General features: G+C 42.0%; 1 protein-coding gene across 1 annotated transcript in view; it reads right to left on the reverse strand.

Annotated features, from left to right (window-relative positions):
- Positions 1–9499: 9499 nt before the first annotated feature.
- LOC128710261 (limbic system-associated membrane protein) overlaps positions 9500–15756 on the reverse strand; it is a 48486-nt gene continuing 42229 nt past the window's right edge. The window contains exons 9-10 of the mRNA XM_053805307.1: positions 14708–14878; positions 9500–9682 (exon numbers count right to left, since the gene is read on the reverse strand). Of these exons, the coding sequence (XP_053661282.1) occupies positions 9500–9682; positions 14708–14878 (354 nt within the window). The remainder of the gene's footprint in view (positions 9683–14707; positions 14879–15756) is intronic.

Below are 15756 nucleotides of genomic sequence, written 5' to 3' on the forward strand. Positions count from 1 at the left end.
CGTGGAAGTGAAAACCCGGAAGTAGTTGGTGTATGATTGAACTTAAATATTTGATACGGGCACGCGAGCTGAATTATGCACCGACACGGGCAAAATAAAAGGCCCGTTGTGACAAGGTTATGTTGCGTGGTGTTTCGTGTTTTTTATTGGCGCACTCCACACGTTCGCTCAAATCCGGCTCCCGGGATTGTGCCGTGTGGTTCGCAACGTCGCTGCAAACGGTGTGGGTAGTGTTAATTCGAAAAGCGATTCAGAATCGTTGATAGGATTTTTCAGCGTATCGGGAATAAATTAATCAACTCATGATTTGTTTATGCGCTGGCTTAGACGTGGACGGGTTGTTGTTTTGTTTTGCTTTCTGAGGCTAATACATTCTGATTGATAGCAGAAGGATTTGCTGAAATCGGAATGTTCAACCTGAGCTGCGAGCGGAGTACTGATTGCGCTAGTCATGCTGTCAAGCTATCGTTATGTGTTTATCTCCAGTTTTTAATTGCCCAACATGTAGTTCCGATTGGTTTAATTTTTTCAAAATTGGACCATATTTGGACCGTTTATTTATGCACATTTTTATACAAATTTTCAGCACATATTGTGAATGAACTGTGCTTTCAAAGATGTCCCTCAATAAAACAACGGAATTTGAATAATGGGTCGACTGGTGCTACAGCAACGATACCACCGAACGAGTAGGCGATGTGATTGAGGTACCGGTACACGCTTGCTACGATCGGGATGATGATAAAGGTGCTCAACTTTTGCCGCTGTCATCCTACACGACTTCATAAACGGGGGACTCGGTATGATTTATGGGTGGTAAAATTTTTCACCCATACCCACCAAAGGCGTTCGTGAAGCACGAAAAAGCATTTCCCATACTTAAAGACTGGATGGAGTCACATAACATACACCCAGAACACCATCATCCTTTTCGATTCCCATTGGAGAGCAGCTCTCTCTCTCTCTCTTGCTCGCCAACTCTGTCGGCTAGCCGTATCATGCCAGACGATAAGAGCCCATCTTGAAGCTTGAAAGCCTAACAACGGATATTGGTGTTTGCTAGGCGCACCATAGGGTTTGGTTTGTTGTTTTATGGCTTGGTCCGCTTGTTATTCCGCTCGTAGGTCGGAAAAATTGAGTTTCCGCTGAAGCGTTACAAGGCGACGACCCGCTTGTTTTCCGTTGATTTTCGTTGACTTTTACAACGGTTAGAAAGGTTAAAACTGGGGACCCGCCGACACCGCCGCCCATCATCGGTTGCCCTCCGGTGGTCTGCTGGGACAGGAAAGCAACAGAGGGAAAAGGAGAGATACAGGGAAAACGGTGAAACCGTCCAGCAGAAATGTTGGAGAAAGCCTCGCGTACCTTCGGTGGAATTTTGGACCTGGCCAGCGGGACACGGTACGAATGGTTCGGAAGATAAACATCGTAAAATTTCATAAAACAATCATTTCAGCCGCGCCGCTCTGTACCTTGGGAGTGTCCACAGGGAATTCGGGGGATTCGGTTTGGTTTATCAATCCCCTGCCGGGTTTCCTGAGCGATTGCGTGCATTCCCGTGACTCTCAGCGATAAGCAACCGTATGTCGTAGAGGTCTTTTCCGGAACCCCGGTTCATGGATGAAGCTCGTCCGTGGAACATCCGGAATGAATTAGGTGCTTCTGGTAAGCTAGATGTCATGCATTTTCCCTGCCATGCAAGAATTTATGTGAATTTCTTAAGAAACGTAAAACACGGGACATCGATAGCAATGAAATGGTACAGATATCAAAGGACACTCAATCACAATAGTATTGTGTGGGAAATGCAGAACTAAATGCGTGTTCCTTTAATTAAATTTCTCCAACATATAAACCTTAACACCAGCCCAGAATGTTCTGAATTTGATGATTGTTGAATGAAGTTTTCTGAGTGTCAACTAAAAAGCCAAAATCTTCAGTGTAATTATGCACTATCTGCCAATCTTCTTAGATGGAAAGTATCATTTTCTTTTCAGAATTAACAACTTTTTCGCACGTTTGCTAAATGTGATCTGTTCTGATGTGTGATGTATATTATTTACGTTCAATTTCGTTAATTTTTAGTGTTTTTGTGTGTTTAATTACCTATTGGAAAGCAATGCTATTCAAAAACTTCTAATCAACAGGATGTTTTCCGAAATTTCCAACCATTTTACAATGTCACCCTTGAAACAATATCAACCTTTATGTTTGTGGTTTTCTCTTTTATAGTGGTTCTTCTTCAGAGCTTCTTGCCCACAAATAGATTCTTCAGAGGAGTTTGCCTGCAATGGTATCATTAAATACAGCGTTGTTCCGTTTCTGAACATTTAATAAAAACTTTTGATGTTATTAACTATTTTTTTCTTATTATGCATGAAAATTGTAAAATTGTGATAGCCCTAACATAAACCATAGTTTTTCGATGTACATTAATCCTCCAGCAGAAACTGCAAAACGCGAGTGCAATATCATTTATACTTTAAAAGAATAAAAAGGACTTTCTGTCTTGCGCAAAAAATACTCACCAGTTTACACATAAATACTACTAGTATAGTACAATATAAAATACAAAAATACAGTAAATAAATAGTAAAAAGCATCGCATATAAAACCTTATCACCCAAATTTTAATGTTTGTGCTTGAGTTAATCAACATCAGTCAAATTGGGCTATCGCCGAATTCTCGTATAGATATCTTGGTGGCTACCTGTATATGTTACATGGTTCTCTTATATATCTTATACATCGGATACTTTATAATGTAATAATTCCTACCACTTTTCACTCTTTTTTTATATTTTTGTAACGAAAAGTTTTCAAGTTCACTTACATTGAGTTATTACCTCACGCTTTTCTCAGTAAACACAAAATATATTCTAATGCTATTCAAAGCAATTCAATTACAAAACCAATGTAAGATCGAATAGTAATTCAATCTACAAAATCCATTCAAAATTAAGAATAACTGAAGTAAAATATAAAATAATCAATAAAAAGTCAGATAAAGCAAAAAATTTTACATTAGAAGGCGTCCTGCATAGCGTGAACCTTTAAAGTATGTACGTGTATTGTGTTAATTTTTTTTTGCATAATTAACTACGTAGAATTCTTTTAATCCAAAAGCACCTGCAATGATACTTATAAATCCCTAAAGCCGAAACTGCCATTGAGATATCCCATGATATCTGCTGTTGTCGACCAATAAGAGATTAATGTGGAATACGGTTTCAGCATCTGATAATCGGTTTAATGCTCCCTGTAACACACGATTGTTACAAAAACGAGTTAATCACGAATAAACTGAACCAATTTACGATGAAATATTGAACAAAATAACACTTTATGCACATGAATAGATTGATTGGCATACGTTTGATCACAAAAACTATCGAGATGAAAACAATCGTAATCGATTATTTAGCCACTCGAAACAATACGAAAACGTCATCACTCACACCGAAAATACGCCAATTCATTGTAGGTGTGCAACTTTGCAACAAAACAGTCGTTTCGGCAGTCGATTTTACCGATCATTGGCAATAATTGTTAATTCATTTTGGTGGATGGGAGGAGGGAGGGTTGGGGCGTTCAGGAATAAAAAACCAAGCAGCTCACAAGGATCAAACAGCGATAATGTGGTCGCTGAAATGTGCATCAAATATTTACAACACTGTCCCCCAAACCGGTCACAAACAATATGGATAATTGTATTGAACCTGAACACGAAAAAAAAACACGGGCGAAACAAACGATTTCGATAAATGTAATATGATATTGTACACCGAAGGACCCCTCCGAAAAAGAGGTCAATGGAGGTTAATAGGTAAAAACAAACACAGCCAATCCACAACGAAAACAGCAAAAGCTCGTTCTTTAATTATTACCATTACATCAATTGAAATTATTTCTGATTAACCGAAAGCAATCGTCCTTTGTGCTTTGTTGGAGCAAAACAGGTCACAGTATGTGTGTGGCGCAGTAGGCATTGGATTGGATGTTGGTTGTTTTCGGGTTTGTCCGATATCCGGTTGCTTAAATTGTTGCTACCTTTTTCGGGGGCATGGTTGTCGCCACTGGAAATGGGCAATCAATTATTAATTTTTATTGGCATAATTTATCTAATTATTGAACACTGAGCTACCGAGTGCTCGGTATCGGTACTGCTTTCGTGCCGGTAACTCGATCAGGTGCAGGATCGCAACCATCGGAGTGGGGAGTATTTTTTTCTGTTGATGCAATTTTATGTAAAATTTTACAGGAACACAGTTTCCCCCGGTCATGTTTCAGCCCAGCGTGTGCTCCGGTGCCCAGCAATGTGGGCGGGAAGTATTTATTTACAGTTATTAGCGTACATAAAATTCATTTTATCACCGGTAATCTTACGCTTCCACGCATACCGGGCCTCGGCTGTGCCGTGGAGTGGATTTTATTATGTGAATAAAACCAAGTACAATCATTGCACTTGCTCGCCCGCTGTACTTGCCCTGACATGCTGCGGTGATGTTCTGCCTCTCCGTCAACATTGCACATAGCGTTGCCAGCCGGTCATCCCACGGAAGCCGGAAATAATGGAACATTGCCCAAAAACCTGAGATGATGCATCCGGGTTTGCTTTCTCTAGCGCACCGAAAAACCCTAACCGTACCTTAAGCGCGCCATCAAAAATCTCATCTCAACCGTTTAGGTTCTCGCTTTATCCCTCTCAAACACCAACCCAACACTCGTTTAACTAAAAAAAAAAAAGGCAAATCACCAGGTTTCGAGGTGTTAGAAGCTGTGCTTTATTTGCCTCATTTTCCATACCTATTAGCGTGTGCAACGGTAGCACGGCTAGTGCTTACCCACGGCCCCCAGCTTTAATTACACGGGACGTAATTTGCAAACCATAAATTATAGGCTGCAGGATAATCTGCATGGGGTTTTCTCGTTTTTTTTCCCACCACTATGGGCGGGGGTTTTATTTGCCATTCAGATCCTTCGCCATCGTGCGCGGTTGACCGGTTAGCCGATGGGCTAATCAACCCACCAGGAACGCGCCTGCTGTACGATTTGTGACGAGCTTTCGATTGGGTGGGCGGAATATAAGGGCAGGACGGCATCAAAATTACCTCCATCATCGTCGTAGCCCCCGAGGCCGATGAATGGCCCCAGTAGATGGGGGCTGGTTGAATACGAGCACCGAGAGGATTTAATAGATACATCCCATTTTATGGGCCGGGTGCCTCGTTTTCCCGACACACGAAATGAATGTCATTAGGAAGTTTTTCGAAACCCCACAACGCACCGACGCTCGTAATCGGAGCATTTTCGATCGATGGCAGGCCGGCAGCCGGTACAGAACGTGTCGATAGATGATGACCATATTGCTTCACCTTGGTAGTGAGCGGGAACATCAGTGCGAGGGTACCAGAGACCGTGGAAACCTTACCCGAACATCACAAAAATCCTTTTTTTTCGTGTCGAACCCGCGTTTTATTTCATCGGCGCAAATTCGCGGATGGTAAGATCGCAATAAAAATGGTAAAACATGGTGATAGGATGGAAAATCTGCTCACGTTCTAGACGATATGAAGTAAAATGTTTTTTTTTTCAATTCCTTCCGGGAGTAATTATTTATGCATTGGGGAACGGTATCAGGTTCGGGGTGTAAAATATTAATTTTAACATAAACTTTTACAGTATGAATTTAATGGGTAATATAGCTTATCATTAAATATTTCTTTTAAATAATACATTAGTTTAAACTGAAACTGTAAAATATTTCCCAAACGCATTATTAAACGGGCATTATGTTACACGCATAAACGCCTAAAAGTATGCAATTCGTAACTCAAAAAGGAAATTTGTAACGTCTAGGGCTCGCTGTTGGCTCCTGTGATGGGAAGTATGAAAGATTTTCTTATCTTTCAAATAATATGAGGTAAATGAGGACGAATGCGTGAATTGAGCACAACGTAAAAGACCTATGTAAAATCTACACTATCCGTTAAATAAGGAGGAGATTTTGTTCGCGTGTGTTTGAGTTGGTTTTCGGTTTGCAACTGTTCATTCACTTGTCGTAGTACTTCATTTGCTATATTTCGTTAATATTCATGCGAAATTTAAAACATTTATTATATTTAGTAAATCCGTTGTCCACCACTTATTCTAAAAGCACTTTAATTTTGGTCATTTGTCATTTTAGCTTTTATTTCAAATGAATATTACCTTTTATATTGAACTGGGAGTGTATTCACGACTTCTTGACTTTGGTTTAATTTGTGAAGTTTTCGAATTGTTAAACTATTTTTTAAGTAAAAAGCATGAAAACAGATATGTTTGGCATCTACCGGCACATGAATTAGAAGTCAGGAATCAGTTTTCAGATGTTTCTCAAATAGCAAATAATCAAATTTACTTAATCATTTAATATACTTACCCACTTTCTTCCACCACGGACGAAGTGATATTCTCGTAAGTGTTGTTTCACCGTCCCGTACATCAAAACCAATCGTTAGTATCTTCATTTATTTCTATTGGCTGTTACATTTTACACAAGTTTACGTTTACACCGGCTAGACGGGGTTTCCTTCGCACTATGTATAAGACTTTTATCTCCTTGCATTTCGCTTAGTTAAGATTCGATTTGCATGTTTATTTCTTCCTCTTTCTCCTCTTCTACTTTGCATGATCTGTCTAGTTCAGTTTCTTTTTTTTAGTATTCTCGCTCCCCATCGAACGTTCCAATGGCGCCTAGCGCTACAATCAATATTTACAATCTACCACCATTCGATCGGGATGGATCACGGTTGCAATACGCTACGGCTACGAGAGACGGCTAGTTACGCGTATGTTTCTAGTGTGCTGGAATGGGGACGTCCATTCGGGGACACAAAAAAATCTGCTGGTGCCTTACGTTCTGGGAGCGATGAGGAATGGGGACAGTTTTACGATATTTGTTCGTTTTCCTATGTACAGAGCGAGTCTACCGGACACAAATGTGTTCAAATGTTGACGCAATTAAACAGTCGTCCACTGTTTCCTATCGATGGCATACCCTACTGGACTCTCGGATGGAGGGGTGGGTGGGTTTTTGAGAGGAGATCAATGGGAGGGCAAGGAGATGAGTTCCGCACTAGCGATGCAGCCAAATGTTTGATTTACGGCTTATGACGCCCGGATGGGACTAGCTTATGGTTTACAAATGGGTCGGAAAATGTGTTTCCTTCGCGTGGCAGCAGCAAAACGATACAATTTGCCTGGCGACAACGGAAATAATCAAACCAATCAGCAAGCATTTTATTGTGTTTGTATCGTTTGAAAATAGCTGTTCTTGTTTTAAGCAACTAAAGACAGCAAAACACGAAGCACAAAGTGCTCGAAAGCATCACCACTAACACCCAAGCCATTGAAATGATTTTTATCTCCACCGTAAAAAAAGCAGTTTCTCCCTCCAGTTCTCCGCATGATTCCCCGCACCAATCACCGCTTTCGGGGTGCGACAAAAGCATTCTCGATCTATTCGTAGATAAGGCACTTTAGTGTTTTTAATCAAAGATTCATCATTTTCTCCGAGAAATAAACTTTTGTCTCCGGTTGGTGCCGGCCGAGCAAGCGATTGGCCCACGGGAATCTTCCTTTATTTCCACTTTTCCTTCTGGTGAATGGAACAAAAAACGGAACAGAGAAAAAACTTGGATGGATTTTAAGATTTGACGAGCGGCCACAAGGGTCTCCAGCACGATGGAGCGCGGTTGGGGGGCGTGGGTGCTCTAACACTTTAGCGAACATTAACACCCATTCACTTATCCCCTCTTACTATGCTCGGTCTTACAATTCTGCCATTTTCTTTAATGCCTCTAACCACATCCAGGCTACGGTTCCGGTGAGCCCGAAGTCAGCCTCAAAACCTCGCACGAACCTCTACGGTGGCAACTCTACGGTTCGGTAGCCATTTTTAAAAGCCCTCGAAAGCGAAAAACTTTTCCGAAAAGCCGTTCACCATGCATTGGCCGGATATTTCCGGTACAGCCTTCCCCTTTTTGCACAATGTCTTACGGCCAGACCAGGTGAAAAACGTGGAAATCCATCATCCGGTTTTTGAGAAGAAGTTTCTCTTGGTTTGCGTGCCTAACTCCCTCCTGATCAACCACACCATCCCGCAACGGGGTGGAATGTATTGAACATCTTCGACCCGACCTCGGAACTTTTGTTTTCGGGGGGGTTTGTGCAAGAGTTTTGGGTGGGTATTTTTTTTTTTGGCATCCCTGCACTGCTAATGCCGTACCGTACGTCAACTTCCCGGCGAACGAAAGGGTTACACAACGTCCACGTAGCTCGGTAATAAAAGCTTCCGGTAGGGATTTTGATGATGAATTAAAAATTTACCTACACCTCGGGGACACCTTGGCAACATCCATTACGGGCACTGGTTGAAGGATGCTCATTGGCTGCCGCACGGGCTAGTGACTCCTATCCATCAAAGTCCATTAAGAAAAGTCCGGGATCAGGGACCTTGCGGACGCTATCGACTGAGCGTTTTCGGGTCCGACAAAAGGCAAAGGCTTAATAGCAGAACCACTAATGGACAAACCGTTGGGCAGGGAGAGATGGATCCCGCTACTGATGCTCACCCCCAAATATCTATCACGATTATTTGCTGTGGAGGCTAATTCTATCGCTGCATTGGAGCGATACATTTACGGTTCACGGTCATGGAACTTCTTGATTACGGAAGGAGCGGAGGAGTATGGGGAGAGAAACGGGTGACATGAAACAAGTTCTATATGTACAGCTACGGAAATACTTGATTCTGCTCACGCATTACTTCCAGTTCTGCTAAGTGCTAAGGATCACCTTTGTATCTTGTTTTGAAAAAAAAACTTCTTCACTTGTTATAGACATTCGCTTAGTATATTAATTCACAAAAATGTTTGTTTTTTTTTTTGGTTTGTTTGTTTGCCTAAGGATACGTTGATTATTCAATTCGGGAAAGGATTTCGGTTTCGGTCCTGTCTCCTCTGTCTCTTCTGAACCATCTCACGATACTCTGTCACAGTTACTCACATAAAACACGATTCTTACCATTGTATACAGTTCATCCTACTTCTGGCGAGTAATATTTATACGAAGGTTACTAATGTAAGCCATTTACTCGGGGTCATTATTCGCTAGCTGGCGGGTGAGGGATTTTCAAAAACAACGAATTCAAATCACTGATACTATAGCTTCCTATCGACTATATCACCTTGTGTTTTTTCTCTCTTTTTCCCCCTCTCTCTCTCTTCCCTCGAACGACACACGACAGTTTGCCAATGACAGCTGAAATATTAGCTCACATTGGAGAGATTTCTCTATATTCAAAATGGCAATCGAATTCTAGCTGTGGGCTAATGACACATTCTTTACACACTTACGTTGAAATCTATTTTACAGTTGTTTTGAAGCTTACGGGGATGGGAAATTATTATAAATTGCTAAGCATTTCTTTTTTTTTCAAATTGCTACCCGAACCAACTTAACACCTTACCGCCGGCAGACTGAGAAACCCAAACGTAAGACAAGCGAGCAGCATTTGGACACTTGAAGCTCGGGAGAATGGTTTCCGGTGGCCACTGTTGGAGATTGAGCTCATGACGAACTCCAGCTCGTTTGGAGTAAGCTCAAAGTTACGCGTGTAGAACTGATGGATGTCACTAATCTGAAAGGAGGAACGTTTTTTAAGTGTTGTAATTGATTATTATTTTAGAAAAAAACAGTAAAACAATAGGTTGAAGGTTGGGAGTCTGTTTTGAATAATTGCATACACGCAGGCGTATAATTTGCGCTAGGGTTTAATCGTAGTTTCGTAGTTAGACTTAGTAAGGTTTAATTGATGGTGTTTCTACAATTGATCTTTCTTTTGTTTTTTGACATACAAGCAGATTTTAATTAGTTTTAAACAAACACAAAATAATCATAACAAAAATAAATATTTTTTCAACAAATAATTTAAACAATTGAACATAAATTTAAAGTAATAACTCACCTAACGCACATATGTGATGGCCATTAAAAATGTGCGAAGGAAAATGTATCAAGAGATAATACGGCAAATGCCGTCATTATGGAGTAAATAAATAAATAAAATGTATCAAGAGCGATTAGACCCTGACAAAATTTATCCGCCTAGATTTATGCAATCAAAATCACGGCCATATAGTGGAAGCTTTCCAATGACTTTCAATATAAAACCACATCGAAATGATTTCTAATTTAATTTGAGCTTAAATCGTTAACAAATAGAACCAGACGTCTGCCAGTCTTGACTGCATCTTATTGACAAACGCACTTTAATGGACGAATACAGAAGAAGAACGCAAAAAAAAACCGACACATACAAGCTTAACCCACATTCTCATCTGTTAAAGTCATACGTAATCAAGCGACTAATGGGGCACAAACGATGGCCAATGAATCAACGAGTTAAAGATTCGATTAAGCGCGAAGTGGATCACCAACGCCCGGGCCGGATCCAACCATACTTTGGCAGATCTATCAGCACGTGCCGAGCGCTGCACTGCAAATCCGATTGTCGCTCGCTAGTGGCACGTCGGAGGCGAAATCGAATTAATCAATCCAATATACATATCGTTTATAATAGATATTTCACGCCTGTCTGAGAAACCATTACGCTTCTTCCCACGAGCATCATCGTCACTATTCCGCCGTCGTGGAGACTCGTGTTCTCGCCTGCCGGAAGGTATCCCGCGTTTGCGCCACTGCCACTGCCACTACCCCACGCACCATCACGCTTTGGATTAATGCCAGCCATGGCCTACTCCGCTGGTGATGAACAGAAATAATTAATTCAAGAGGATACTATTTCCAGCCCCGGCCCAGCTGCTTCAGGCCCCGCGGCATCATCGGCCACCATTCGAACACATCGGGGGCGCTCTGTTCGAAGTTTGGTCCGGATCGGCAAAAGGCGTAACAGTGCCGAATTTGGGTGCTCGCAAACGCCGACAAAAGGAGGTCGAATCGGGCCCGCCTAATGATAATCGGTTTAATAGTTGTTTAGCAGTGAACAATACGATTTAATCTATTGTGATGATGGAACAAGTTGAAATTAATGATCAGACCCCGAAAATTAAGTCTATTGTCGGGCCCACGGGGCAAAATGGTGTCTTGCGATAAGGTATAGAGTTTCCCACCGGTGAAGCGTGCGTAAAACTTTCCGTTTAGTTTACGGGCGAAAATGCATTATGGATTATCTATTATTGGAGATGTTTACGCTGAAAGCTCTGAAGATCAAGAAGCTTTACACGGACTAACCCTGTCCGGGCAGGGAGAGCATATATGCCTGTGATCTTATATTTCATTCATAACAAAAGATAATCGGGGGGCTCTGAAGCAGCAGCAGCAAAACGCCCTGTAATTAGCTTTCAAAGCGATGGAATATGACAATGCTTGCGATAGAGAGTTTATTCAATGACTGGCAAAGCTTAAATTTTCATGGTTTTGGTGCCCCCGGAGCGCCATTTCTGCATTGGCGCATTAATCCATTAGGTGAACCTATCCCAACCATCGGGCCTACACTGGCACGGGGCTGCAAATGTTGTCCTGTTCATTATTCTGCACATTACTGAAGCTATATTTAGATGGAAATATCTTGTTTTTATTTATATATCGTCCCGTTTTTTGTCCGTCCCGCCCGGCACGTACAGCACTATGCCGGCAAATGCTCCGAATGTTTTGGCCTGTTTGGTATTCCGCTCATCTGCTCGTCCGCGTCTAACTGCGGCGCGATGTCGATGCGAACCGGGAAGGAAATTTGAATTTTCTGTGTTACAGTGAAAATTAATGAAACTTTGTTGTGTCTTAGCGAGCACAACCATTCGACCATTCGCAAATAGGATTGTTTTTGTTTTGGACAACAGCACGAAACGATGCCATGCGCGCGCGAAAACTTGTTGGCGGCTGCTGAACTTTCTTAAGCTGGCTGGCGGGTTGTTTCCGAACTTTGACATCGTCCTGCGTTTGGCGATTTTGCTTGTGGTTGTATCAATCGGAGGGTATGTTTATTATGATAATAAGCATTAGCAGCCAGAAGCTACGCTGACCGTCTTTCTCCCCCTCATGCGGGAAGATGGTGTTCGGTTTACATTTCTTGCCTTTTCTTCGATTGAAGTGATGTGAAAACAAGCTGGTCCGATGGGCGGCTGCTTTACGGGTGCTTAAATTATTTGTATTGCAATAAACAAGCGATGGAAGCCGCCATTTTTCCGACGAATTCATTATTGTAATTCATTTATATTTGAATGACACCAGACAAACGTAATTTCGAATCAATTTCTACACAACGGATCACACCGAGCGAATGTGGCAAATCAACACACTGACGCACACTCACACACAGCAACAGTCCATTTTGCTGACACCGATAACAAGTAAAAGGATAATCTTCCAGCGTGCAAGATTTATCGACCATCACGGGAAAGAATGTGAAAATCATGCTTATAAATCACGATGGCTGGAATTACTCGCTACAAATCTGTGAGAAACTGGTCGCAAAATTCGCTCTCCTGCCCTGCGGAGAAATGAGCAACAAATGACCGTGCGGAATTTCTGGCCACATTCGCTCGTGCCCGCCAGCACTGGCACGAATATAATTTATATCTTACGCCGAGTCAAAACCGGGACGGACTTTTCTGCTGTCCTTCGTATAATGGATGCTGACAAATGAAGCCGGCTGATGAATGAAATATAAGGCTGGCTTGGTGTGTTTGATTTGATGTGCATTAAAAACTAATTTGCCAAATGCATCACCATCCTTGCTGGGTGCGATTGGTAGAGGTTAGTGATCAGAGACCGTCGGGCACTGATGTTGCTGGGATGCTGGGTGCGCTGGGAAAAGGAGCAATCTACTGCGAGCGTCCTACCAGTGAGCTTGCTTATGAGCTCTGACTTAAAAAAAACCCTGTACTACTTAGGTTGAGTGTAGGGACAGGCATTCTCTTGAGTCTTGTTGAAATGTCAACGACACGACAACTTTCTAAAATACATTCATATTTTCCAGTCATTACTATTGCTTCAAAGATTCAGTAAACCTGGCTTTACAATTGACTAGCCTGAATTGTTTTGTCATTAAAGCAAATCTTTCACAACAAATGCTCTAGTCCAAGATCCCAATTTTAAGCAAATGCCTTTAGCTCTGCTAGTGTGCAGGACACTTCTTTAGATTTCAATTAATTATGTTAGTGTTATGAGGTAGATTCTTGCAATCCAACTGCAATCGTTCTTCGATTTTTGTTGTTTGTACAATGAATGCCTACATTTTTCGAACCATTCCTGGGGATGTAGCTTCGTTTCCCTATGCACCTTTATTCTCTTGTATGGCTCTATTAATTGAAAAGAAAAAGGTTATTACTCTAGAAACAGAGCCAGACGAGGCAGAGAAATAATAATATTGATGAAATATTTCCCAGTACAGACCCATTGTACTATTACAATTGTTCTCCATTATAAATAGGATATGTGGTGTACAATTGGGATCTGAGAACTGTTTTACTGATTGCACGCTACTGTTTGCGCCTAAAGTTAGACAACCAAAATATCGTTGCGCCTGAAGTTAGATTATTTTATATTTCTAAGAATTTAGCAGCTTTCGAAGAATAACTGAATGTACTATTTTAGGTATTCTAAACCTTTTCCCTAATCGATGCTTGCCAGGTACGACAGAGCTATCGAGAGCTAGCTTTACTCGTCCTATTTGACGCAGAGCCACGCACGACGACAGGTTTTATTTATACTCTGATGGCATTCTTCGGCACATAGTGTTTGAAATTAATTTTTAAAGCTTCCACCAAGAGTGTCGAGACGGCGGTTGCACATGCTAGCGCAATAAAACACATTTCTGCACTAATAGTTCTTCACATTGTTTTTCCCTCAGCACACCGGGCATGACGCACGGCGCTAGAGTGTAGCAATTTACTTCCCAGGTTGATGAAGTTCCAGCAAAAAAACAGGTATTACTTGCCTTCGCAACAGGAAGTACCTCAACTATCAGAAACCACAGAAAAGCTTTTTAGCCTTCAGACTTCAATGCCTTAATTTAACCACCAGTCACACACTCTTCCACCATCGCGCACACGCTCCTCGCTACTTGAGCGGAGATACCTTCCTGTCTTTTGTTGCGTTGAGCTACCGAGTATTTATATCCCAACTGCCTTTACCACCCGTGAAGCTGTTTTATCTTCTAGCAGGCAACATGAAGATTATGGAGTAAATGTGACATATCTGTAAGCCTGGTCGGAAACGGTACCCAACGGCAAGGACGTGGACCGTGGTGGAAACGTGTAATGAAACAATTCATCAAAACCAACCGGAAGGATGAGGCTTTCAGCTCGAGTCGTAAATCGCAAACCGAGATTCCGGACGAAGGGACGGAACGAAGAGACAGAGAGAGAGAGTGAAAAAAGTATTATAGCCATACGTATATATGTAGGAAGTCAACGAACAACAACAGGCTGCGCTCAGGAAGAGTGCCATCACTGTTCGGGTGGTTGCGTTTTCACGTGCAGTGCCATACCGACTGGCAACGCGCCAGTTTGTAATGGTTTGAAATAACGGATCAAAACGAGATGGGAGCAAACAAAAAAACACACACACACACCCCGTACAAAACACCGAAGAACGTGGATGGGGATGGCGAAACATTTTACATTGACAAAAGCGAAACACTTACCTCGTTCCAGCCGTGCACGTTCCGCGCCTGGATCATTACCTCGTAGACGGAGTTCGGCGAAAGCCCCCTTATCACATGCGACATAATAAAATGTGTAGGATCGGATCTGGTTAATGTTGGCACTAAAATGGTGTCCTCCCAGCTGCCCGGATGTTGATATGTTTCATTCATCTGCAATACCACGTGCCAACGGGTGGGAGAGGGATGCAGGCAGGGTTGTGAGGTTTTTTTTCGGGATGCAGTCGTTTGTTAGCGGTGTTGTACGTGCATTGTTGCCACATAAAAAGCGCACACACACACACATGTCATCAGTATCCCGTGCGCGCGTACCATCATCATTGTCGTCAGAGTCGGTAGTCGTCACATCATGATCATCATTCGGGCATCAACACCGCCCGACGAGTAAATGAACGGCAGGTCCAAATAAGACAAAAAAAACGGCCACAGGTTCAACATCACGTCCCGGTACCGAGCCACGAAGAATGAATGTTCAATGTCGTTTCGTGTGGTTTCACGGTGCAGGGGCAGGAATGCGGCGCCAGCAGGTTGAGATTTGCGTGATGATCCGTCCAAACATTGTCCGGCGAGGTTGGAGTTCCGCAACCGTGGCCCGTTTGTGTTGACCGATGATAAATGATTGCCCGTGATGGTTCGGTTGGACAGCATCCAGAGATGGAGTGAAAATTGAAGTGCAAATGGAACAAGAAAAAGAGACACCGTTAACCGTGTGGTAAGGCCCCGTCATGTATGTGTGTAAGATGTGATAATGGAAGTGGGAAATTTAATTTCAGTCTGTGTGTGTTTTTTTTTGTTGTTGCTCTGAGCACTGACGCAGATCAACATAATGCTGGACATAAATATGTCAGCAGGTGTATTATGTGTGTAAACATATAATGATAATTTTATATTTATTACAAACGATAAAGCTTCATGTGAAGAAGCAAGATTTATTATTACAGCAAATGAAAATAGTTATAAGGAGATTATTAAATTAAAAAAGAGTTTTGCTCAATGAATCTTTTCTGCTAGCAGCAAAAAAAACCATTAGA

The sequence above is a fragment of the Anopheles marshallii genome, chromosome 2 (genome assembly GCF_943734725.1).
Source record: "Anopheles marshallii chromosome 2, idAnoMarsDA_429_01, whole genome shotgun sequence".
Classification (NCBI taxonomy): Eukaryota; Metazoa; Arthropoda; class Insecta; order Diptera; family Culicidae; genus Anopheles; species Anopheles marshallii.